We start from the raw sequence: 26,897 nt of genomic DNA on the forward strand, positions 1-26,897 counted from the left end.
CCCTGATGCATGCCCTGATGCCCCTTCCTCATCATCTGCAACAGGAATGAGAAGTCGAATACTTGCTGGAAGGAGGAAGAGGTCGCTCAAAAACATACAAATGATAAATTTCAAACTCGATAAAACTTTACGGAAAGCTGAGAAATACACAATAATGTATGAACAACTGGTGAAGAAAATGGAGAGACAAGATTCCGCAAAGACAAAGACAAAACAGCAAATGAAAGGAACACCAAAGGATTTTATTGTGTCAAAATGCCATCATTGATCAGAGTTAAAGCAAAACTATTTAAAAAAATGTGCAGTGCCAAGGACAAGCTTCAAAAATGCTCAGAGGCAACATCTTGAGAAAGTATGGCCTGGTCAAAGAGCAAATGAAAACAGGCCAACATGTCTTCAATACAAGGGGAAAAAAAGTGTGCCATAATTACAAAGCCACAGAAGAGACAATCACTAGATTCTATGAACGTGATGACAACAGTAGAGCAACAACAGAGAAAAGGGACACAGTAACGAGGAACAAGAAGAAAAAGTGCTTCTTGAATGGCACAATTCAGAACCTTTATCAGAATTTTAAGAGGGAATATTCAGAGATTAAAATGTCCTACTATGAATTCTGCAGAATATGTCCTTTTTGGGTTGTCAAGCCAAAAGTCCAGGATAGGGACACATGCCTCTGCAAAACCCGAGTCAACCAACAGCATTACAAAGGGATCAGCTGCAGCAGCATTGAGAACCTTATTAAGTCTTTGTGCTATGAGAACCTGAAGAAAGAGTGCATGTGCACAAAGTGCTCCCTTTGCCAAGCAAAATAGCTTAAAACATCTGACTTTGATGCTGGTGAGCTGACATGGTGGTTTGAGTGGAAAAACAAAGCTGAAGAGAGAGAAGGAAAAACAAAAGAGGGAAACATGGAGAACTTCACTGAAAAAGGTATGTAGCACACTGCAGAGCCTACTGGAGGCCTTTTCCCAAGGATTGAAAGAGAAGTTGGGGAAACATGTGTACAACATTCGACATCAATACTCCAAACTGATATAATTAAAAGAGAATATGCGGAGAGATCATCGTGCATATTGACTTTGCAGAGAACTACCAGAGAACACCAGTGAAATCCAGGCAGTTCACTTTGGTGATTCTCACAAGCAGGTGGCCCTCCACACCCGTGACGGACATTTTATTTTTATTTTACCTTTACTTAACCAGGCAAGTCAATTAAGAACACATTCTTATTTTCAATGACAGTGGGTACAGTGGGTTAACTGCCTGTTCAGGGGCAGAATGGCAGATTTGTACCTTGTCAGCTCGGGGGTTTGAACTTGCAACCTTCCAGTTACTAGTCCAACGCTCTAACCACTAGGCTACCCTTCCGCCCCGACATACCAAAATTATACAGTTTCACTTTGCTCATTGAGCTCTTCTATGCAGGTGACCCCCCTGCAATCTGGGCCCATCTCTCAAAAACACTGGCCTCCTTCCTTGAGCTCTTCCCACCGGCTACTTTTGGAATCTTAATTTATCTTAAATGAATTAAATGTTTAACAATGGTTGTTGTTCAAACTGTTTGTAATAAAATATTGTTTTCATCAAGTTTTTTTTTTTTTTACATAGATGTCATTTCCACCACACCCATATTTTTTAGGTAAATGAGAATATTATGTATAATTTGATTGATTGAGTGATTTGTTTTAGATAGGGTTATCATATGGTTGTTATCATAATCTCACAAAAAGGTCTCATCTCATTTTTCATGATACATTTTTTTTTCCGTTTATACATTCAGGCATTGTGTTGAATAATGTATATTAGAAAAACATTAAAAATCACTTAAAATAAGATTAAATACAAATTAATGAATAAATGTATAAATTAATGTGATACAAATTAACTGTATGATATTTCATTTTCAACTAAAACTGATTTAATGATGTGATTTAATGATTTAATGATGTGATCGAAATTACATTTGTCTATTTTCTGTCTGAGAAAAATGACAAAAATATATACATTCCTGAATACTACGATCACAGCCAATATCAGATATTATTTATAGACAAATCAAAAGCAATTATAATAGTGGTAAAATGATGTTTCAACACATTTTCATTTCTGAAAGCTTGCAGGGTCAAAGTGCTCGAAGTTTCAGAATCCCCCAGCTAAAGATAGACTAGCCAGTTAGCTTTGTAGCCATGGATTGTGCACCCTCCATTATTAAGCTAAGTAACTACCGTAGCTGGTTGATGTTTTCCTTTTGTAAACAGCGTGGATGAAAGCAACATTCACCTCCACAAATGCTGTTTACATCGATACTGAATGAAGCAATTAAGGGACATCATGGGCACCCTTAACTTTTTCACTTAATTTAAGGGGGAAATTCACCTTAAATGTTTTGTGCAACTGACTTAAAGTTAAGGAGACTTTAAGGAACAAGATGAATGTTCCTTCCTTCTCTGTGTTATGCACCTTAATATTTCAAGATATCGAGATGAGAAGGAAGACAACTAGTATCACAAATCATTTTCTTGCCAGAAGGTATATCACTTTACTTCTGTTTGCAATTTTATTTTCCTTGTTATCTTATTAGACTGTGGATCTGCTGCAGGGAGTATAGCTGCTTCTGAGGTATATGAAGCTTTTCTGGATGGACGTTGTCGGAGGAATAACGTTCACACACAATATTGTGGGCGCGTTTGATGAACATTTTGGGAAAAGCTTGTCCTAAGTGATTATGGCTCCTAAGTCCTCAGGAGCTCCAGGAATGAATCATAGCTTGATTGCTGGTGTCTTATTATTTGAAAGTACATACTGCAGGTGTGTGTGCTTATGCCTGTGTGTGTATGTGTCTTACCGCGCATGCTGCAGGTGTGTGCCATGCATGCTGCAGAGAGGGCCACACGCTCATCCTCCTGCAGGGTACTCTGGTCAGTGAAACTGCGCTCCATCGAACCCAAGTGACTCTTCTCCTGACGGTACGTTATGGGTGTGTTATTTATGTTCACTGGCTTCCTACAAACACACAGAGTGAGAGAGGGAGGGGGGGAGAGAGGGGGAGAGAGAGCAACAGTTTTATTTGGCCACTGAAACTCTTCATTGGTAGCCAGAGAGCACAAGCATGTGAATGATCGATTGGCAAAACAATGGAAAGGTAGGAGGGTGGCAGGAACAAACCACAGCCAAAGCAGCTAGACCAGCCTCTAATTGAATATGTCACTGGAGCTAAGGGGCCTAGCCCAAAACATGAAAAACAGCCCCATACCATTATTTCTCCTCCATCAAAGTTTACAGTTGGCACTATGCATTCAGGCAAGTAGCATTCTCCTGGCATCTGCCAAACCCAGAATTGTCCGTTGGACTGCCAGATGGTGAAGCGTGAATCATCACTCCAGAGAACGCTTTTCCACTGCTCAAGAGTCCAATGGCGGCAAGCTCCACACCACACCAGCCGATGCTTGGCAATTGAGCATGATGCTCTTAGGCTTACTGCTCGGCCATGGAAACCCATTACATGAAGCTCCCAACTATGTTATTGTGCTGACGTTGCTCCCAGAGGCTGTTTGGAACTCTGTAGTGAGTGTTGCAACTAAGGACAGACAATGTCTATGAGCTTCAGCACTTGGAGGTCCTGTTCTGTGAGCTTGTGTGGCCTACAATTTCGCGGCTGAGCCATTGTTGCTCCTACACGTTTCTACTTCATAATAACAGTACATACAGTTGACCAGTGCAGCTCTAGCAGGGCAGAAATTTGACAAACTGATTGCGGGAAAGTTGGAATCCTATGACGTTGACAGTCACTGAGCTCTTCCGTAAGGCCATTCTACAGCTAATGTTTGTCTATGGAGATTGTATGGCTATGTGCTCAATATTATACACCTGTCAGCATAGGGTATGGCTGAAATAGACAAATCCACTAATTTGAAGGGGTGTCCACATACTTTTGCATATATAGTGTATTTTAATAGGCTATGCATAGGGAAAGGGGGTTACCTCGTCAGTTGCACAACAAAATGCATTTAACCAAAATATGTATTCCGCATTTAACCCAACTCCTCTGAATCAGAGAGGTGAAGGGTCTGCCTTAATCGACATCATCGGTGCCCGGGGAGCAGTTGTTGGGGGTTAACTGATGCTTTAACAGACTGGAAACGATATGAACTGAGTTCTCCCTACAACATGCCTGCTCAATCTGTAAATGTATGTTTTTTTAACTGTAGTGCTTTGTGTTTTATTTGTAAATGAAATTGAATGTGCTGCTATATTGGACAGGTCTCAATTGAACAATCGTTTTTTAATCTCAATGAGACTAACCTGGTTAAAAAAGGTTAAATGAAAATAAATGAAATGTATAATGGCTGTTCAGCTGGACTGGAAATTCTCAACAACCCTCTTTACCTAATTGAGAAATGTCCACCTATTTCTGAATAAGCATAGACCAGACTGAGTTATGATGGGGTTGGAACTAAGCTCATGAGGCATTTATAGATTTCTCAAGAATTTAGGGTATATACAGTGCTCTCTGAAATGATTGGTACAGTGAATCATTTTTTGTATTTTGGCTCTATACTCCAAAGGTTTGGACTTGAAATCAAACAATGACTATGAGATTACAGTGCAGAAAGTTACAGAAGCACAAATATTATACCCACAAAAAAATGCAAACCTCCCCTTTTATTGTAATGGTGAGAGGTTAGCATGTCTTGGGAGTATGATATTTGTGCATGTGTGACTTTCTCACTCATCATGATTCATATTCATTTAGGATTATCCATAATCATGGTAGCATCCACATTCATGTAGAAGTTTTTAAATACATATTCTATTCTTATTTACAATAAAAGTGACAAATTGTTTACCATTCATTTCTATTGGGCACAAAATCATCTGAAACACAAACAAAGCAAACAGCAAATGCATCCAACAAATTTGTAGAGTCACAAGCTTCAAGTAGTCATTGCATACTATGAATTTGAAAATGCAAATACTTATTTTTTACTACTTTAAGACACATATACTTTAATACAAGTGAATTGTCTGAATACTTTTGCTCCCCTAAAATGGGGGGACTATGTACAAAAACTGCTGTAATTCCTAAACGGTTCACCCGATATGGATGAAAATACCCTCAAATGGTTTGATTTCAAATTCTAACTTGTCAAGTATACAGCCAAAAGAAGAAAAAAACTTCACTGTCCCAATAATTACAACAAAATGTATTTAAATATCATAGAGTGGGCCATTAAAAAGTGGGCAAAACCCAGACACTCCCCTCAGGGCAGTGTCAAGTCACTCCTGTGAAAGGGAGTATATGAGTAGGGTGTAACGTCTGGGTCATATGCTGCCATAAATGTGTGTGGGGTGACCCTCTCGTTGTCACCATCTGCGGGGAGGTGAGACCTTTGGGAGCTAGCGGCTAGGTTAATCATCTCCTAAAGCACACCTTTTCCCTCCCAATTATCCTCTCATTTAGGGGTCACGCTTCTGCCCGGCGTGCGTAATTACAGTAAGTGAGTAATTGAATTGTATTTGCATTTAATTAAAGATTTCACACTCAAACGAGCCCTGCAGATGAGAGCGGTGTGGTCCCTCTGATATACCATGAGGGTGTACCCCCCCCTCTCTCTCTCTCTCCCTGTCACATGTACTCTCTTCAAAACAACCTGGCACTTTGGAAAGGCAAATACGAGTTCTAGGGAAGACTCGAGAGTAGAATAAAAACAATAGCATCAACATTCTACAGATACATAAGCATGGTTTGTGTGGTCCAGAGAATTTTCAGTTAGGAAACAACTTATTTACCACCCTGTGTGGTAATCTGAGGAAAGTTAACTATTTGGCTAACTGAGTGAGGACCTAGAAGTGGTATAAAAATGTGGGCCAGTGACTCACCCCTTCCTGATGATGATGATGATGGCCCCCAGGAGCAGGATGAGCACCACCAGGCCCCCAACACACACCCCCAGGATCAGCCCCATCTCCTCTGAGTGTTGGGATACCTCCAGAGCCCGCCGGTGGTCCTTACAGGCCGCTGAGAGAGAGAGAGATGAAGTTAGGGGAGGAAGCAGAGATGGGGAGGGATGAAGGGAGAGAGAAAGGAGGTGGGACAGAGAGGGGGGGTGGAGAGAGAGAGAGAGAGCGAGAAAGAAACAAAAGGAAGGAGAGATACAGACAGAGGGTTGAAAGAGGGGTGGCAGCTAGCCTAGTGGTTAGAGTGTTGGGCCAGCAACCAAAAGGTTGCTAGATTGTTACCGTGTCAGCTCGGAGATTCAATCTGTCATTCTGCCCCTGAACAAGGCTCTTCCTAGGCTGCCATTGTAAATAATAATTTGTTTTTAACTGACTTGCCTAGTTAAATAAACATTTACAAAGAGGGGGACATAAAAAGGGATATAGGAAGAAATGTACAGGCTTAAAATGCAGATCAATAATCAATGCTTAACATAGTCATCACTGTCATATCACAATGGCTGGACTGACACTAACCATCCTGACCGCTGAGAAAAGATAGAATGTTTCAAAACAGACTGACTCTTTACCGCCACATCTGTGCATTCGCACGGTTTAATTTATTTTATGGCAGTATGTTTCAAGGGACAAATGTTACATATTGAAACTCTGTCGGCTACCAGAATGTACAATAAAAACACTTACAAAGGGTGGTACCCACATCAATAGCTCCTGCTAATATAGACACATTGTGTTCATTAGACAAAATAATTGGATGGGAGACACAAACAGACCACAGTCATGTGCGTGCTTTTCAATAGGTGAATCATACTGGATATTTCTCTGCTCTTTTAATAGCCATGGGGAAAGGTTTGCGTCTTCTTTGACAATAAGAGCCCTTTGTGTCTTCGAGTGATACATAGGAAAGGAGGTTTGAGATATACTGTATGAGGCCAGAGATAAAAGTTGTTTAGGAGTGGGGAATACTTTGTGGAAGGTCTTCACAAGCTCACCACACTTGGTACCTGGGTCGTGTTCAACGGGCACCAAACAGAAGAACCGCAGACTGAAATAGAGAGGGCCTACCTAGACCTTTTCGTTTTTCAATTGTGTGCCCTAATAAATGCGACTTTGCTTGAAGACAAAGACATTCTGTACAACCACAGAATGCTTAATGCCACATCAAAACAAAAGCATTTTTTTTGTGGAAGAAATCCAAGACAATACTCATCTAAATCCAAGAAGATAGTGTGGTTTATTTAAATACACACGAGTACAGTAGAGTAAAGGTGGCAGGTAGCCTAGTCGTTAAAAGTGTTGGTCCAATAACTGAAAGGTTGCTAGTTCACATCCCCTAACTGGCAAGGTGAAAAAAATCTGCCGTTCTACCCTTGAGCAAGGCAGTTACCAACTGCTCTTTGGGCACCAATGATGTTGATTAAGGCAGCCCCCCGCACTTCTCTGATTCAGAGGGGTTGGGTTCAATACGAAATACATTTCAGTTGAATGCATTCAGTTGTGCAACTGACTAGGTATTCCAAATCAAATCAAATTTTATTTGTCACATACACATGGTTAGCAGATGTTAATGTGAGTGTAGCGAAATGCTTGTGCTTCTAGTTCCGTCAATGCAGTAATAAGGAACGCGAAGCGAGGCGGCCATCTCTGTCGGAGCCGGAAGTATTCCCCTTTCCCCAGTATAATTTCAAGGTGCCCCAATGTCTAAGATACAGTAAAGGCCATTATTATAATAGCAAGTTACTCATCTCACTGGCACAAAGCTCTACACTTATGGAAATGGGAGAAGCAAGAAGCTTTTTTTTGTCTTGTAGCAGTAACCCACTGATCTACTTTCTCTGTGTAGTGTCAGCCTCTCCTTACGGCCCAAGCAGCCCTGCAACCAGCCCTACTGTGCCTTTAGGAACAGCACAGCCATTCTCTAGTGGAGGAGAAAGTCAGAGCTGGCCTAAGGAAAGAGGTCTAGATAGCTAGCGGTTGGAATGAAGAGGCTCACAAGAGCAGAATGAGATCTGGGGCAAAGGCAAGAGGAAAGGGAAAATAAGCCATGTTTTAGCCCTCTTCTTGTGCAACCAGGCCCAGGGGCATTTCATTGACCTCATCCCTATGGGAGAGAATTCTTACAGTAAAATTTTGAAAAGTTTGTGGTTGGTGCCCAGAGTTTGTCATGAAAAATCACCAAATACTGTATATGACTCGTTGCATTTGATCAATACTAAGGGATAGCCCCAACATTTTAGCAGCCTTGTATGTACTCTGACACTAATGGTTTTTACAGTCTATCACATTTATTCAGATAATTATCATAGATGTCATTGGTGTACAGATCACATCGGCTAATGGACTCTGAGCCTTATAAATCCTCTGACAGAGTGGATACAGCCTTGGGGTTCCTTATATGAGTATCACAGGTCATCTTTTTGTGTATCACAAGTATGCTTGACATGCAAAGGTGACAGGTATAACTAATTCAGCCAGCCTCCCTTCAGAAAGTATTTATACACTTTGACTTAAGCCACATTTTGGTATGTTACAGCCTGAATACAAAATTGATTAAATATAATTTGTTTTTCTCAGCCATCTACACACAATACCCCATAATGGCAAAGTGAAAACATGTTTTTAGAAATATGTGCAAACTTATTGAAATAAAAAATACAGAAATATCGAATTTACATAAGTATTCACACCTCTAAGTCAATATTCTGTAGAAGCACTTAATTTGTCACATGCTCAGAATACAAGTGTAGACTTTACCGTGAAATGCTTACTTACAAAGCCCTTAACCAACAGTGCATTTCAAGACGTGTTAAGAAAATACTTAACAAATAAACTAAAGTAAAAAAAAATAAAAGTTACAAAATAACATAACAATAACAAGGATTTATACAGGAGGTACCGGTACCGAGCCAGTGTGCAGGGGTACAGGTTAGTTAAGGTAATTTGTACATGTAGGTAGAGGTGAAGTGACTATGCATAGATAATAAACAGCGAGTAGCAGGAGTGTACAAAACAAATGGAAGGGGGATCAATGATGAATTGTTCAGCAGTCTTATGGCTTGGGGGTAGAAGCTGTTATGGAGCCTTTTGGTCCTAGACTAGGTGCTCCGGTACTGCTTGCCATGCAGCAGAGAAAACAGTCTAGGACTTAGGTGACTGGAGTCTCTGACAGTTTTATGGGCTTTCCTCTGACACCGCCTATTATATATGTTTTGTTGCAGGAAGCTTGGCCCCGGTAATGTACTGGGCCATACACACTACCCATTGTAGCGCCTTCCGGTCAGATGTCGAGCAGTTGACATACCAGGTGGTGATGCAACCGGTCAGAATGCGCCTGGTGGTGCAGCTGTAGACCTTTTTGAGGATCTGGGGACACATGCCAAGTCTTTTCAGTCTCCTGAGGGGAAAAGGTTTTGTTGCGCCCTCTTCACAACTGTCTTGGCGTGGTTGGACCATGATAGTTTGTTGGTGATGTGGACACCAATGAACTTGAAACTCTTGACCCGCTCCACTACAGCCCCGTTGATGTTAATCCTTGGAGTTCTGTACACAAGTATTGTGCAACATTTGCCCAATATTTTCCTCTAGGATTTTGCATGTGCTTAGCTCCATTACGTTCATTGCTTTATCCTGAAATACTGCCCAGTCCTTAACGATTACAATCATACCCATAACATGATGACAACACTATGCTTGAAAATATGGAGAGTGGAACTCAGTAATGTATTCTTACCCAAATATAACACTTTGAATTCAAGGGCAAAAAGTGAATTGCTTTGACACATTTTTTTTTGCAGTATTACTTTAATGAATTGTTGCAAACAGGATGCATGTTTTGGAATATTACTTTTTTTAAAAGGCTTCCTTCTTTTCACTCTTTCATTTAGGATTGTTACGATAAGCTAGGAGTGGTGGGTGGAATCAGGCGCAGAGAGCAGGGTTCAGTCGTTGTCAATATATTTCACCGGCGTAACAAAATGGTCACGCCAACACACAGGCGTGTACAAGTTCTCAGTCCAAACAACAGGACAAAATAGTCCGGAGAATAAAGACACTAACAAAATTAACACCATCCAAACAGAGTAACAAGAAACAGCAGGCCTAGTGCCCTTAAATAGCCTACAAACAAACCCTAACACAAAACAGGTGTACCCAATTACCCAATAATCAAAACAAACGGAAAAGGAATCAACGGCAGCTAATAGGCCGGCGACGACGTCCGCCGAGCACCGCCCGAAGAGGAAGAGGCACCATCTTCGGCGAGGTTCGTGACAAGGATAGTTTTGTGGAGCAACTACAATGATTTGATCCATCCTCAGTTCTCTTGAAACTGTTTTAAAGTCACCATTGGCCTCATCCCATGAGGCCAACTGAGTTATGAAGGACGCCAGATTCTGGGTGTGTTGACACCCCATCCAAAGTGTAATCATTAACTTCACCATGCTCAAAGGGATATTAAATGTCTGCTTTTTAAAAATTAACCATTCCAACCATTCTTTACGAGGCTTTGGAAAGCCTCCCTGGTCTTTGTGGTTGAATCTGTGTTTGAAATTCACTGCTTGACTGAGGGGCCTTACAGATAATTGTATGTGTGGGGTACAGAGAGGAGGTAGTCATTCAATAATCATGTTAAACACTATTATTGCACACAGAGTGAGTCCATGCAACTTATTATGTGACTTGTTAAGCACATTTCTACTCCTGAACTTAAATACGTTTGCCATAAGAAAGTGGTTGCATACATATTCACTTTTCATTTTTAATTCATTTGTAAAAATTTCAAAAAACATAATTCCACTTTGACATTATGGGGTATTGTGTTGAGGCCAGTGACAAAACAAGCCTAATTTAATCCATTGTAAATTCAGGCTGTAACACAACAGAATGTAGAAAAAGTGTGAGTACTTTCTGAAGGCACTGTAGTTGGCAGAAGATTATTAAAGACTTTGTTCCTACCAACAAAGAGAGACGGAGAAGGCATATATAACTTCAATTCATCATGTGAAATACAGGAGTAGGCCTATATATTTCAACCTAATAACATGGCTGGGGGTGAAAAGAATTGATTTATTTTACTGACACCCTGGACAGAGACTATCATCTTGCCACATTTAGTCTGCGAATTTCTATTAAGCCAAACAATATATTTTTTTCACATTAATCCATACACCTGCTGGCTAGCTGAGAGTGGACATTGGCACTTAGAGAATAAATATAAGTCTATTGTTGTGATGGGAGCTGCCAAGAGATTGTTAATTAAACTGTCATCTGGAAGTTGATAAGTAATCTCCAGCTTTGATAACTAATTGTCTCCACTTTGCTGATCAAAGGCTGATTAAAAGTAACGCTTCACAACCAGAAAATGCTGTGAAAAATGCAATCATGTTTAACATTAGAGGGATCACATAGATACAAAATGACTAACCACTGATGTGTTGTACCTTGACATTTTTTATAATCTGGGTATCACGTTTCAGGTAAGACCCAAATGCAGACTGTGTTGAGGTAACAATGTTCATTACAGCAACAGGGGCAGGCAAATGACAGGTCAATGCAGGCAGAGGTTGATAATGCAGAGTAGTGGCAAAGGCACAGGACAGCAGGCAGACACAGGATCAGGTCAGGAAGAGGTCGGAAATCAAGAGTAGGGGCAAAGGCACAGGACAGCAGGCAGGGTCAGGGGCAGGCAGAGTGGTCAGGTAGGTGGACTCAGAGTCAGGAAAGGCAATGGTCAAAACCAGGAGAGCGAGGAAAATAGAAACTGGGGAAAAGCTGAGATAAAATGCGGATTGACTTGACAAACAAGACAAACAGACAGGGAGTAAGTGGGGAAGATGGGTGACACCTGGAGGAGGGTGGAGACAAGCATAAGGACAGGGGAGACAAGCATAAAGACAGGTGAAACAGATCAGGGTGTGACACTGGGGAATCCTATTTGTCAGTTTACATCAGTTGTAGTTTCTAAAGCTGGTCTTCTTACTTAACCCTGTCGGACACGATGTTATTTCCTGTTTTTCAAAAAAGTATCTCATGTTGATCTTAACCAATTTGAAAGCTATTTAGGGGTTAAAGTACAATGTGGCTGAATGTTCAAATACATTTCCATAGGGTTCTCATCAAGGCCCTTTACGTTTTTTCTATCTTTCTCCCCACATACAGTATGTGCCAGAGACAAGAGGCACGTACTGTTTAATGTTCATCAATGTGTCAAGATGTAATTAATCAAAGCCCAACTGGGTGTCTGTGAGGAGCAGATGGAGTGAGACTCAGAGCTAAAATGACTTGCCTTGCCTTTTGGCTTCATGCTTCAAGAGAGCCTGGTCTCTTTCATTACTCAGTCACAAAAAAGACATCTTCACCGAAAAGTACACCTTGCCAAGACAATTTACTAGCAAGACTAGCTTACTGTTGCAGCACTATGATAACTATAAATACATGGCTATTAGTCACCACGATCCGACAGTGCACAACAGTAGTGGGGTAGAGCCTGTGGTGCCATCAGGACTCAACTTCTATGCCCTTTTCATGTTCTTTTGAGTCCCTGTGGCAGGGTGATAGAGAGTGGGAGGGAGGAAGGGGCGAGAAACATTGCTCATATTGATGGGCTCAAGTAGTTACATTTGTGTTTTTGACGTGAAGGGCCCTTCTTGAGCAGACGGGTCAAAAGCCCTCAGATGTTTCCCTCCCCCTCCGAGTAGTGTAGCTGTCTGACGGGACCAGTGGAACTGCCTTTGATATGGTTGTGTTCCCCCAAACAAGCATGATGATGAAAGCCTGACCTCTAATCTCTCCCTGCTTGTTGTCCTTTTCTCTGAAGGCAAGGAGAGGAAAGCTCACAGGAGTCTGCCTCATCACTAAACAACATGGATCTTCAGAGAAGTCCCCCTGCTTCTCCCACATGCTAAACTCCATCTACTGTAAATGTCTGGAATACCAGCACAAACTCAACACATCTTTTCATCTTTGGAGATGCATTTAGAGTGTAAGGTCAACATGCTACAGTAAAGCCTACAGGACTTCAGAGACTCGGGGAGATCCATAAAAGGTCCATACATTATTCATGTTGAATTACCTTTGCGGGCTATTCGGATGCAGTTTATTCTGCTTTCCTGAAAAAAAGAGAGAATACAGAGATCAGAGGTGGGAACATTGCCAATGCTTTGCATTCTGGAGAATGAAGAAACGATGAACCTAGCATTATATATTATTTTGGCTGAACCATAATGAAAATTGTATTTTGACAATAAAATCACAAAGCAAATTATCTTCAACAGATGAAAATTAGACAAACATTCACTGTTGGATTGTCTTACATCTTTAGAGACCAACATATTGGATTGAAAGACTCAAAATAGAGCCCCATGAGTGGAATACTGAGGAGGCATTCAAATCAGCTGAAATGATAGTCACTTACAATGATATATGACCAGTGAATGTTAATCAATATGAAAGGCAAGAGTTGAGGTGAAGTGTTAAAAGAGAGAAAGGAAGATTTTATGAAAGGGAAATTAACTGAATTGAGAAGATGGCCCTGGACCAATATGCCGCTATAAAAAGGAATTAATTTCCTTCAAATTTCAGCTGATGCCATCTTGGTGTTATGAAAAGGACCTTTGTCAAACAACACTACTGAGAATTAAGACCGTAATCCAATTCCGTCTTGCCACCTCAACGAGGAGATGCATTATCAAATTAAGATTTACAGACGCTAATTCAGGCCTTATGGGACAATTATGCAAATCTGCCCATCCGGAAAGGAGCCCTCCTCTCAAACTGCGGCTAAATTGCCTTTTTTTTAATTTAAAACCCATTTCAAGCTGACTTCCTAAACCTATGGCAATGTTTTTTCCTAAAAAGTACAGACACGTAGGGAGGCATATTGAAGACACACACACACACATAAACGATCCTCAAACAAACTGACTAAAACATTCACACACTTTCAGCTCTCTTTTTTAGTATGAGTAAACACTATGAAAATGTAATTGCAGGATGCTTTGGAATTTCAAATACAATGGGCTCTTAGAAGACTATCAAGACAGACAGAAACCAGCCCATAAAAATACAGGGGCAATTCCTCACTGCATCAAGGCAATAATTTGCAGGAATCTATGCAGGAATCCAATGCTGATTTAACACTTGTGCTTAATACAGGCAAAACTAAATAAATGCTGTTTTTAAACTCTCGTCAGAACATTTCAGATGAACTACATGTTCACTCGTTAGATGGTTCTCCAATCGAATGTGTCCCGCATAAATACGTTGGCTTGTGTGATAATGCCCGGCCTGGCTTTCCAAAAGCAGATCTGTCAGCAAAGAAATTATGAAGACTTTCAAACCATTCCGGGTGATGGGGAATAAGACTGAGCAGACTTGGTTTACTACATTTGACAGAAAAATGTGTAATGCAGAGGTGATATATTGCAGCTCAAACCATCCATACTGGCACGTCGTCAGTCTGGGTGTAGAAGGCAGAAGAGTGGAGTTAATGTTTATAAGGACCACTTATAGCCGTAATGTTGATCCTTAACGAAGCTTATTCAGATCAAAATAAAACGTTTGCGCTGCTGAGATGTAATTAACCAAACACAGAAACTTAAGGAACACATTAGAAATATAAAAAAATATATATTGGTCACATAGACATGGTTAGCAGATGTTATTGCGAGTGTAGCGAAATGCTTATGCTTCTAGATCCAACAGGTAATATCAACAATTCCACAACAAAAACCTAATAAAAATCTAGTAAAGGAATGGTATAATAATATATAAATATAAAAAATATGGATGAGCAGTGACAGAGTGGCTAAGACGCAATAGATAGTGTAGGATACAGTATACACATGAGATAAGTAATGCGAGATATGTAAACATTCTTAAAGTGGCGTTATTAAAGTGACTAGTGTTCCATTTATTAAAGCGGCCAATGATATCAAGTCTGTAAGTAGGCAGCCGCCTTTCTGTGCTAGTAATGGCTGTTTAACAATCTGGATGGCCTTGAGACAGAAAAATGGATTCTCTCTCTCGGTTTGATGCACCGGTACTGACCTCGCCTTCTGGATGGAGGCAGTGGCTCGAGTGGTTATTGTCCTTGATAATCTTTTTTGCCTTCCTGTGACATTGGATGTTGTAGGTGTCCTGGAGGGCAGGTAGTTTGCCCCCGGTTGATGCGTTGTGCAGACCGCACCACCCCCTGTAGAGCCATGTGGTTTTGGGGCGGTGCAGTTACCGTACCTGGTAGTGATCCAGCCCGACAGGATGCTCTCAATTGTGCATCTGTAAAAGTTAGTAAGGGTTTTTGATGACAAGCCACATTTTTTCAGCCTTCTGAGGTTGAAGATGTGCTGTTGCGCCTTCTTCACAACCCTGTGAGGGTGGACCATTTCAGTTTGTCGGTGATGTGATATGTACACCAAGGAACTTAAAACTTTCCACTTTCTTCACTGCTTTCCTGTTGATGTGGATAGTGGGGTGCTCCCTCTGCTGTTTCCTGAAGTCCACGATCATCTCTTTTTTTTCTGACATTGAGTGAGAGATTATTTTCCTGACACCACACTCCGAGAGCCCGAGAGTCTCGCTGTTGTTGGTAATAAAGCCTACCACTGTTGTGTCGTCTGCAAACTTGATGATTGAGTTGAAGGTGTGCAGGGCCACACAATCGTGGGTAAACAGGGAGTACAGGAGGGGGCTGAGAAGGTATCCTTGTGGGTGTTGAGGATCAGCAAATTGGAGATGTTGTTTCCTACCTTCACCACCTGGGGGCGGCCCGTCAGGAAGCCCAGGACCCAATTACACAGGGCGGGGTCAAGACCTAGGGTCTCAAGCTTAATGATGAGTTTGGAGGGTACTATGGTGCTGAATGCTGAGCTGTGGTCAATGAACAACACTCTTACATAGGTATTCCTCTTGTCCAGATGGGATAGGGCAGTGTGCAGTGTTATGGCGATTGCATCGTCTGTGGACCTATTGGGGCGGTAAGCAAATAATTGAAGTGGGTCTAGGGTGACATGACAGGTAGGGTGGAGGTGATAAGATCCTTGACTAGTCTCTCAAAGCACTTCATTATCACAGAAGTGAGTGCTACGGGGCTATAGTCATTTAGTTCAGTTACCTCAGCTTTCTTGGGAACAGAATAACCGTGACAATAACTGTTTGATTGTGAGGAATTCTAGGTCAAGTGAACAAAAGGACTTGAGTTCCTGTATGTTGTTACGATTACACAATGAGTCATTAATCATGAAACATTACACCCCCGCCTTTCTTCTTACCGGAGAGATGTTTATTTCTGTTGGCATGATGCACTGAAATTCCCGTTGGCTCTACAGACTCCCGACAGCATATCCCAAGCTAGCTATGTTTCCGTTATAAAGAGTATGTTACAATGTTGGATATCTCTTTGGAAAGCAACTCTTGCCCTGATTTCATCGTCTTTGTTAAATAGGGAGTGGACATTAGAGAGTAATATACTCGGGTGGTATGCGCACCTCCAAAGCCTCACTAGAAGATCGCTCCGGCTCATTCTCCTCCGGCGGCATTGTTTTGGGTTGGCCTCTGGAATCAGTTCAAATGCACTGGGAGATGCAAACAAAGGATTCGCTTTGGGAACGTCATATTCCTGGTCGTAGTGCTGGTTTTGCTGGTAAGTTGACTTCTCTCTGATATCCAATAGTTCTTCCCGGCTATATGTAATAACACTTAAGGTTTTCTGGGCTAACAATATAAGAAAGAATACATTTAAAAAAATGAATTACTGCAGTATCCTAAGGACTAGAAGCGAAGCTGCCATCGGCGCCATCTTGCGGAATATAAGCACAGTATACTGTATAAGAGCAGGAATACAGGAATACTGAGCAGGAATACTGAACTCCACTCGAAAAAGAACCAGATCATCAAAAATGCAGTGAAGTAGGGTGCTCAATGGAAGATTTAAATGCCAAAAATATACTCATGCCCAAAACTCTGGTGATCACTGCGCCACTCGGAAGCCCTAACCTTCAGGAAGTCCCCTTTGTATGTTCTCCACTAGAAATGTGTTTGACAGTTGAACGATTGTAAAGCTCTCTACTGATGGTGTTTCTCACTGGGCATGAGTATATTTTTTGCATCTCAGTGCTAGAGGCGTCACTACAGACCCCGGTTCAATCCCAGGCTGAATCACAATCAGCCATGATTGGGAGTCCCATAGGGCGGCACACAATTGGCCCAGTGTCACCCGGGTTTAGCCGGGGTAGGCCATCATTTTAAATAAGAATTTGTTCTTAACTGATTTACCAAGTTAAATAAAAACAGTTTTTAAAAGTTAATCACATTGTAGACCTGGGCCAAGGAATGAGGCAGGCCAAAAACCACCCAGATAATAAACGTGGCCTGACATACAAGTCCAGAACATTCTTACAGCTCTCCCTGCTAATTTGAAACTATCTCAGATCACCAGAGTTTTGCTGTAGTCAAGTGATAACCTTCAAATAAATGTCAACCAAATCACAATGAGATTACTGTTCCTTTAAGAAAGACCACACATTATCAAACAAATCAGGTACATCATGACATTGCGTTAGAATAGCAGGCTAGGGGAATCTTAATAGTCATAAAATGAACCCAGCTATCCAGCCTACAGTGTCTTCGGAAAGAATTCAGACCCCTTGACTTTTTCCACATTTGTTAGGTTACAGCCTTATTCTAAAATGTATTCAATAGTTTTTTCCCCTCTTCAATCTACACACAATACCCCATAATGACAATGTAAAAACAAGTTTTTAGACATTTTTGCTAATTTCAAAAAAATAATACATTTACAAAAGTATTCAGACCCTTTACTCAGCACTTTGTTGAAGCACCTTTGGCAGCAATTACAGCCATAGTCTTTTTGGGTATGACGCAACAAGCTTGGCACACCTGTATTTGGGAGTATCTCCCATTCTTTGCTGTAGATCCTCACAAGCTCTGTCAGGTTGGATGGGTTGTCTTGATGCAAGGCTATTTTCAGGTCTCTCCAGAGATGTTAGATCTGGTTCAAGTCCAGGCTCTGTCTGGGCTACTCAAGGACATTCAAAGAGTTGTCCCGAAGCCACTCCTGATGTGTTGGCTGTGTGCTTAGGGTCGTTGTTTTGTTGGAACCTTCACCCCAGTCTGAAGTTCTGAGTGCTCTGAGGAAGGTTTTCATCAAGGATCTCTCTGTACTTTGCTCCATTTATCTTTGCCTCAATGCTATCTAGTCTCCCAGTCGCTGCTGCTGAAAAACTCCCCCACAGCATGATGCTGTCACCACCAGGACTCACCTTAGGGATGGTGCCAGGATTCCTCCAGACACGACGCTTGGCATGCAGGTCAAAGAGTTCATTCTTGGTTTCATCAGACAAAATAATATTGTTTGTCATGGTCTGAGAGTCTTTAGGTGCCTTTTGGCAAACTCCAAGCATGCTGTCATGTGCCTTTGACTGAGGAGTGGCTTCCAACTGGCCACTCTACCATAAAGTCCTGATTGGTGGAGTGCTGCAGAGATGGTTGTCATTCTGAAAGGTTCTCCAATCTAAACAGAGGAACTCTAGAGCTCTGTCAGAATTCCCATTGGGTTGTTGGTCACCTCCCCTGATTGCTCAGTTTGGCCGGGCGGCCAGCTCTAGGAAGAGTCTTGGTGGTTCCAAACTTCTTCCATTTAAGAATGACGGATGCCACTGTCTTCTTGGGGACCTTCAATGCTGATTAAATGTTTTGGCACCCTTCCCCAGATCTGTGCATCGACACAATCATGTCTCAGAGATCTACGGCAATTCCTTCAAACTCCTGTTTTTTTTTGCTCTCACATTATTGTCAACTGTGGGACCTTATATAGACAGGTGTGTCCCTTTCCAAATCATGTTCAATCAACTTAATACCATAGGTGGACTCCAATCAAGTTGTAGAAACATCTCAAGGATGATAAATGGAAACAGGATTCACCTGAGCTCAATTTCGATTCTCATTGCAAAAGGTCTGAATACTTGTGTAAATAAGGTATTTGTTTTTTATTTTTTATTTAAGAAATTTGCAAACATTTCTAAAAACCCGTTTTTGCTTTGTCATTATGGGGTATTGTGTGTAGATTGCTCATCCATTTTAGAAGAAGGCAACGTAACAAAATGTGGAAAAAGTCAAGGGATCTGAATACTTTCCGAAGGCACTGTATATCCCGTGAGTGGCCCTGCCATAGACTTCTTCTGGCTTTACATTATACACTGCAGCGGTATTGTTATAGAGGGGTAAAGATAAAGATTTTGTTTGGGCGCCAGGTATTAACCCTGCCGAAAGGAATGGAGTAGGATAGATAGAGTAATCATCCCAGACACACACACATCAGCAGAAGAGACTGCCTAGAGTGTAGCCTATTAGCCAGATATCCATTGGAGAGAAAAGATAAGACACACCATATAAAACACACGTCACAGCACAGGGGTAACCCAACCAATAATATCTCATACAATAATAATGGCAGAGTAATTTAATGGCAACATCATAGAAACAATTGACAAGAAAGAACACAGTCATCAACATTAAAGGATTTGCAATAATCTGTATTACCTCCCAGTGGAGAAGTGCATAGGGTATGAATGGGGGGGTGGTGTTCATAGATAAACAAAGGCCTTAAAATGTCCAAAATCTTCTCAGCCACCATTCAATAGTACCACAGCACATCAATACAGTTCAAATAACAATACACAATAAACTCGCAAGCAACCTCCCTTTTAACTAAAATGTCAACACAAATACGTCTGGCAGGGCAATAATAGCCCAGCGACACTGAGCGTCAAAGGGAAGCGCATTGAAAAAAAAGAAAGTCTGCTGCAGTGTTACGCACTGGAGCGATAGAGGGAAGAGAGAGAGAGGGGTCTTAGCTGTTGACTTCAGGCTTTCAGTTGCACTGTCCATCAGTCTGATGTTTTGTATGTCAAAGCTTTGTAAAAATGTCAAATCAAATCAAATTGTATTAGTCACATGCGCCGAATACAACAGGGTAGTAGACATGACAGTGAAATGCTTACTTACAAGCCCCTAACCAACAGTGCAGTTAAAACAAAATATGGATAAGAATAAGAGATAAAAGTAACAAGTAATTAAAGGAGCAGCAGTACAAAATAACAATACAAATAGGCGGTTGCCGGTACAGAGTCAATGTGTAGGGGCACCGGTTAGTTGAGGTAGTATGTATGAAACGTCCTCTCACTGTCAACAGTGTTATTTTCAGCAAACTGTGTGAATATTTGTATGAACATAACAAGATTCAATAACTGAGACAGAAACTGAACAATTTCCACAGACATGTGACAAGCAGAAATGGAAAAATGTGTCCCTGATCAAAGGGGGGGGGTCAAAATCAAAAGGAATGGCCACCAGCTGCATTAAGTACGGCAGTGCATCTCCTCCTCGTGGACTGCACCAGATTTGCCAGTTCTTGCTGTGAGATGTTACCCCACTCCTACCCCACCAAGCACCTGCAAGTTCCCGGACATTTCTGGGGGGAATGGTCCGAGCCCTCACCCTCTGATCCAACAGGTCCCAGACTTGCTCAAAGGGATTGAGATCCAGGCTCTTCGCTGGCCATGGCAGAACACCGACATTCCTGTCTTGCAGGAAATCACGCACAGAACGAGCAGTATGGCTGGTGGAATTGTCATGCTGAAGGGTCATGTCAGGATGAGCCTGCAGGAAGGTTAACACATGAGGGAGGAGTATATTTCCTGTAACACACAGCATTGAGATTGCCTGCAAAGACAACAAGTTCAGTCCGTGGAAGCTGTGACACACTGCCACAGAACATGACGGAACCTCCACCACCAAATCGATCCCGCTCCAGAGTACAGGCCTCGGTGTAATGCTCATTCCTTCGACGATAAACGCAAATCCGACCATCACCCCTGGTGAGACAAAACCGCGAAATGTCAGCGAAGAGTACTTTTTGCCAGTCTTGTCTGGTCCAGCGACGGTGGGTTTGTGTCCATAGGCGATGTTGTTGCCGGTGATGTCCTATGAGAACCTGCCTTACAACAGGCCTACAAGCCCTCAGTCCAGCCTCTCTCAGCCTATTAAGGACAGTCTGAGTACTGATGGAGGGATTGTGTGTTCCTGGTATAACTCGGGCAGTCGTTGTTGCCATCCTCTACCTGTCCTGCAAGTGTGATGATGTGTTGTTACACGTGGTCTGCCACTGCGAGGACAATCAGCTGTCTATCCTGTCTCCCTGTAGCGCTGTCTTAGACGTCTCACAGTACGGGCATTGCAATTTATTGCCCTGGCCACATCTACAGTCCTCATGCCTCCTTGCAGCATGCCTAAGGCATGTTCACGCAGATGAGCAGGGACCCTTGGCATCTTTCTTTTGGTGTTGTTCAGAGTGAGTAGAAAGGCCTATTTAGTGTCCTAAGTTTTCATAACTGTGACCTTAATTGCCTACTGTCTGTAAGCTGTTAGTGTCTTAACGACCATGCCACAGGTGCATGTTCACTAATTGTTTATGGTTCATTGAACAAGCATGGGAAACAGTTTTTTAAACCCATCAAATGAAGATCTGTATGGATATTTGGATTTTTATGAATTATCTTTGAAAGACAGGGTCCTGAAAAAGGGATATTTATTTTTCTGCTGATTTTACATGTAGGTATAGTTAATTCAAGTGACTATGCATAGATGACAACAGAGAGTGGCAGTGTGGAGTGCAATAAAGACTGAATCATATGTGGATATGTTGGGACGGTATGCAAATTGGAGTGGGTCAGGGTCTCTGGGATGATGTGAGCCATGACCAGCCTTTCAAAGCACTTCATGGCTACAGAAGTGAGTGCTACGGATTGGCAGTCATTTAGGCAGGTTACCTTAGTGTTCTTGGGCACAGGCACTATGGTGTTCTGCTTACAACATGTTGGTAGGGGCCTCCTGGGTGGCGCAGTGGTTAAGGGCGCTGTACTGCAGCGCCAGCTGTGCCATCAGAGACTCTGATGCCCAGGCGGCTCTGTCGTAACCGTCCGTGACCGGGAGGTCCGTGGGGCGAAGCACAATTGGCAGAGCGTCACCCGGGTTAGGGAGGGGTTGGCCGGTAGGGATGTCCTTGTCTCATCGCGCAACGGCAACTCCTGTGGCGGGCCGGGTGCAGTGTGCGCTAACCAAGGTTGCCAGGTGCATGGTGTTTCCTCCGACACATTGGTGCGGCTGGCTTCCGGGTTGGATGCGCGCTGTGTTAAGAAGCAGTGTGGCTTGGTTGGGTTGTGTATCGGAAGACACATGACTTTCAACCTTCGTCTCTCCCAAGCCTGTACGGGAGTTGTAGCGATGAGACAAGATAGTAGCTACTAAAAACAATCGGATACCACAAAATTGGGGAGAAAACAGGGTAAAAAAATAATAATAATAAAATTAAAATAAAAAACATGTTGGTATTACAGACTCGAACAGGGAGAGGTTGAAAATGTCAGGGAAGACACTTGCTAGTTGGTCAGCGCATGCTCGCAGTACACATCCTGGTAAATCTGTCTTTCCCTGCAGTCTTCTGTCTAAAGAGCTTACCCACATCGGCTGCAAATAGCGTGATCAAACAGTCTTCCGGTACAGCTGGTGCTCTCATGCATGTTTCAGTGGTATTTGCCTCAAAGTGAGAATACAACTAGTTCAGCTCATCCGGTAGGCTCGTATCAATGGGCAGCTTTTGGTTGTGCATCCCTTTGTAGTCTGTAATGGTATGCAGGCCCTGCCACATCCGACAAGCTTCAGTGCCGGTGTAGTACGACTTGATCTTAGCCCTGTATTGAAGCTTTCCCTGTTTGATTGCATAGTGGGATTTCTTAAAAGCTTCCAGCTCGAGCTCAGTGCGGATGCTGCCATGGCTTCTGCTTGGGGTATGTACATACGGTCACTTTTGATGAAGCCAATGACAGATGTGGTGTACTCCTCAATGCTCCTCAACTCCTCAATGCCATTGAAGGAATCCCGGAACATATTCCAGTCTGTGGAGCAAAACAGTCCTGTAGCTTAGCATCTGCTTTATCTGACCACTTTTTTATTGATCTAGTCACTGGTGCTTCCTGCTTTAATTTTTGCTTGTCAGCAAGAATCAGGAGGATGGAATTATGGTCAGATTTGCCAAATGTAGGGCACGGGAGAGCTTTGTATGCATCTCTGTGTGTGGAGTGTATGTGGTCCAGAGTTATTTTCCCTCTGGTTTCACATTTAACATGCTGATAGAAATTTGGTAAAACTGATTTAAGTTTCCCTGCATTAAAGTCCCTGGCTACTAGGAGTGCCGCTTCTGGGTGAGTGTTTTTGTTTGCTTATGGTGGAATACAGCTCATCAACGCTATCTTAGTGCCAAGCTCTGACTGTGGTGGTATGTAAACGGCTACAACGAATACAGATGAAATCTCCATTGTAGCTAGTGTGGTCAACAGCTTATCATGAGAAACTCTACCTCAGGTGAGCAGTAGCTGGAGACTTCCTTAGATATCGTGCACCAGCTGTTCTTTACAAAAATACATAGACCGCCACCTTTGTTTTACCAGACACCACTGTTCCATACTGCCGGTACATCGTATTACCAGCCAGCTATATGTTGATTTGTCGTCGTTCAGCCATGACTCTGTGAAGCATAAGATTTTACAGTTTTTAATGTCCCGTTGGTAGTTTAATCTTCCCAATAACTCGTCCATTTTATTGTCCAAAGATTGCATGTTTGCTAGCAGACTTGAGGGAAGTGGAGGTTCATTCCATTGCCAACGTTGCTACTTATCCATGCGATCAATAACGGGTGCAGTCCAAAAAGATAACATCCACGACCTAGAGCGTTAACATAGATGATCGAGTTAAACACTTTACAAACTTAGCACGCTGAAAATAAAAAGTCTTCTGCAGCATTGCTCAAACTACCGCGCCAACCGAGAGCTTCCCACAGAGAGCCGGAAGTGCTATCTTTATTTCCTCCTTTCTGACAGCTGATGCGCTCTTAAAGTAGCAGCGCACAGTGAAGGCTCCGTGCAGGATTTCGCCACAACAGTCTGTCACAAACTTTGTTTCCATTAGCCTTTTGAGTCGAGATGGATTCAAGCCAAAACTGGCTGGGGTTGGAGGGTGCAGCTCAATTTACATTACCATGCTAGCAAGATGGAGCCGACAAACATGGTAGCCTCACCATAAACTCCTACAAAATTGCAGGTTTCTAGATTTTCTAGTGTTTTTCTCAAATTGTCTTAGTACTCACCGTCCACGCGACCTTCCAAAATTCCCAGAGACTGCGGAACAAAGGTCCAGCCTCTTCAGTGAGGTGCCGGGTAGCCTGGGGGTCCTACTGGAGAGAAGGAAATGAAGACACGGACGTAGAGGCAGACGTGGAGCGGTCTTAGTGAGATTGAGAAGCCGGGCGACCCGTCCTCCAACAGCTTACTACTCGCGAATGTTCAATCACTAGTGAATAAACATCTCATTCCAGAGGGACATCAGATTTTGCAACATAATCTGTTTTTCAGAGACCTGGCTTTCCTCCAACATCCAAACCCATGATATACAATCAGTGGGGTTCACAGTTCATAGAGCAGATAGAACAAAGGTGGTGGCGTTTGCTTTATGACCAATAACAAGTGGTGTGATGGGGGAAATGTACACAAACTTGTGAGCTTCTGCGCTCCCGAATTGGAATACTTACATTTACATTTAAGTCATTTGGCAGACGCTCTTATCCAGAGCGACTTACAAATTGGTGAATTCACCTTATGACATCCAGTGGAACAGCCACTTTACAATAGTGCATCTAAATCATTTAAGGGGGGGGGGGGGTGAGAAGGATTACTTTATCCTATCCTAGGTATTCCTTAAAGAGGTGGGGTTTCAGGTGTCTCCGGAAGGTGGTGATTGACTCCGCTGTCCTGGTTACTTGGTTATCAAACATTGCCCTTTTTACCTTCCGAGAGTTCTCAGGAATTATCGCTACACCTGTATACATTCCGCCCCAAGCCAAGACAAAAAATGCTCTCAAATATCTTCATTTGAACTTGAAAAAACTGGAGACCGCGTACCCGGAGGCAGCGATCAGGGGGACTTTTAACACAATTTATTTAAGTCCATGCTGCCCAATTACTATCAACACATTGGCTGTCCAACTCGCCAAAATTTTACCCTCGACCACTTATTCAACAAGTGTATGTTTCTCGCCTGTCCTCATTTCAGCAAATCTGACCATGACTCCATTTTGCTCCTCCCCACCTACAAACAAAGACTCAAGAGGGAAGTTCCAGTGCTTAAAAACACAGCAAGGAGACCGGGGTAAATTTTAGGTTTAAAAAGTACAAATACGTGGTGGTGTCTGCTTGAGGACAACGAGGGCTACATGCTTAATGTCTCCACAGAGGATGTATGTCAGTCATTCAAGCATCTTAACCCTCCCAAGGCTGCTGGCCCAGACGGTATCCCTAGCTGTGCCCTCAGAGCATGTGCAGAACAGCTGGGAGTTGTGTTTTCTGACATTTTCAATCTCTCTCTAGCTTAGAGAGACCTAGCTTAGTTATCTCTAGATTAGTTACCCCCCACCTGCTTCAATATGTCCACTATCATCCCCATTCCCAAGAAAGGCGCCGACAGAGATGGTCGCCTCGCTTCGCGTTCCTAGGAAACTATGCAGTTTTTTTTTTTACGTGTAATTTCTTACATTAATATCCCAGGTCATCTTAGGTTTCATTACATACAGTCGAGAAGAACTACTGAATATAAGAGCAGCGTCAACTCACCATCAGTACGACCAAGGATATGACTTTCGCGAAGCGGATCCTGTGTTCTGCCTTTCACCCAGGACAACGGAATGGATCCCAGCCGGCGACCCAAAAAAACGACTCCGTAAAAGAGGGAAACGAGGCGGTCTTCTGGTCAGACTCCGGAGACGGGCACATCGTGCATCACTCCCTAGCATTCTTCTCGCCAATGTCCAGTCTCTTGACAACAAGGTTGATGAAATCCGAGCAAGGGTAGCATTCCAGAGGGACATCAGAGACTGTAACGTTCTCTGCTTCACGGAAACATGGCTCACTGGAGAGACGCTATCGAGTCGGTGCAGCCAGTGGGTTTCTCCACGCATCGCGCCGACAGAAACAAACATCTTTCTGGTAAGAAGAGGGGCGGGGGCGTATGCCTTATGGCTAACGAGACGTGGTGTGATCACAGAAACATACAGGAACTCAAATCCTTCTGTTCACCTGATTTAGAATTCCTCACAATCAAATGTCGACCGCATTATCTACCAAGACAATTGTCTTCGATTATAATCACAGCCGTATATATTTCCCCCCAAGCAGATACATCGATGGCTCTGAACGAACTTTATTTGACTCTTTGCAAACTGGAATCCATACATCCTGAGGCTGCATTCATTGTAGCTGGGGATTTTAACAAGGCTAATCTGAAAACAAGACTCCCTAAATTGTATCAGCATATCGATTGCGCAACCAAGGCTGGCAAAACCTTGGATCATTGTTATTCTAACTTCCGCAGCGCATATAAGGCCCTGCCCCGCACTCCTTTCGGAAAAGCTGACCACGACTCCATTTTGTTGATCCCTGCCAGACAGAAACTAAAACAAGAAGCTCCCACGCTGAGGTCTGTCCAACGCTGGTCCGACCAAGCTGATTCCACACTCCAAGACTGCTTCCATCACGTGGACTGGGATATGTTTCGTATTGCGTCAGACAACAACATTGACGAATACGCTGATTCGGTGTGCGAGTTCATTAGAACGTGCATTGAAGATGTCGTTCCCATAGCAACGATTAAAACATTCCCAAACCAGAAACCGTGGATTGATGGCAGCATTCGCGTGAAACTGAAAGCGCGAACCACTGCTTTTAATCAGGGCAAGGTGACTGGAAACATGACCGAATACAAACAGTGCAGCTACTCCCTCCGCAAGGCTATCAAACAAGCTAAGAGTCAGTATAGAG

General features: G+C 42.7%; 1 protein-coding gene across 1 annotated transcript in view; it reads right to left on the bottom strand.

Moving 5' to 3' along the window:
- LOC135522520 (receptor-type tyrosine-protein phosphatase U-like) overlaps nucleotides 1–26,897 on the bottom strand; it is a 320,589-nt gene that overhangs the window by 55,840 nt on the left and 237,852 nt on the right. The window contains exons 13-15 of the mRNA XM_064948847.1: nucleotides 13,031–13,067; nucleotides 5,884–6,022; nucleotides 2,849–3,006 (exon numbers count right to left, since the gene is read on the bottom strand). Coding sequence (XP_064804919.1) covers nucleotides 2,849–3,006; nucleotides 5,884–6,022; nucleotides 13,031–13,067 — 334 coding nt within the window. The remainder of the gene's footprint in view (nucleotides 1–2,848; nucleotides 3,007–5,883; nucleotides 6,023–13,030; nucleotides 13,068–26,897) is intronic.

The sequence above is a fragment of the Oncorhynchus masou genome, chromosome 30 (genome assembly GCF_036934945.1).
Source record: "Oncorhynchus masou masou isolate Uvic2021 chromosome 30, UVic_Omas_1.1, whole genome shotgun sequence".
In the NCBI taxonomy this organism is placed as follows: domain Eukaryota; kingdom Metazoa; phylum Chordata; class Actinopteri; order Salmoniformes; family Salmonidae; genus Oncorhynchus; species Oncorhynchus masou.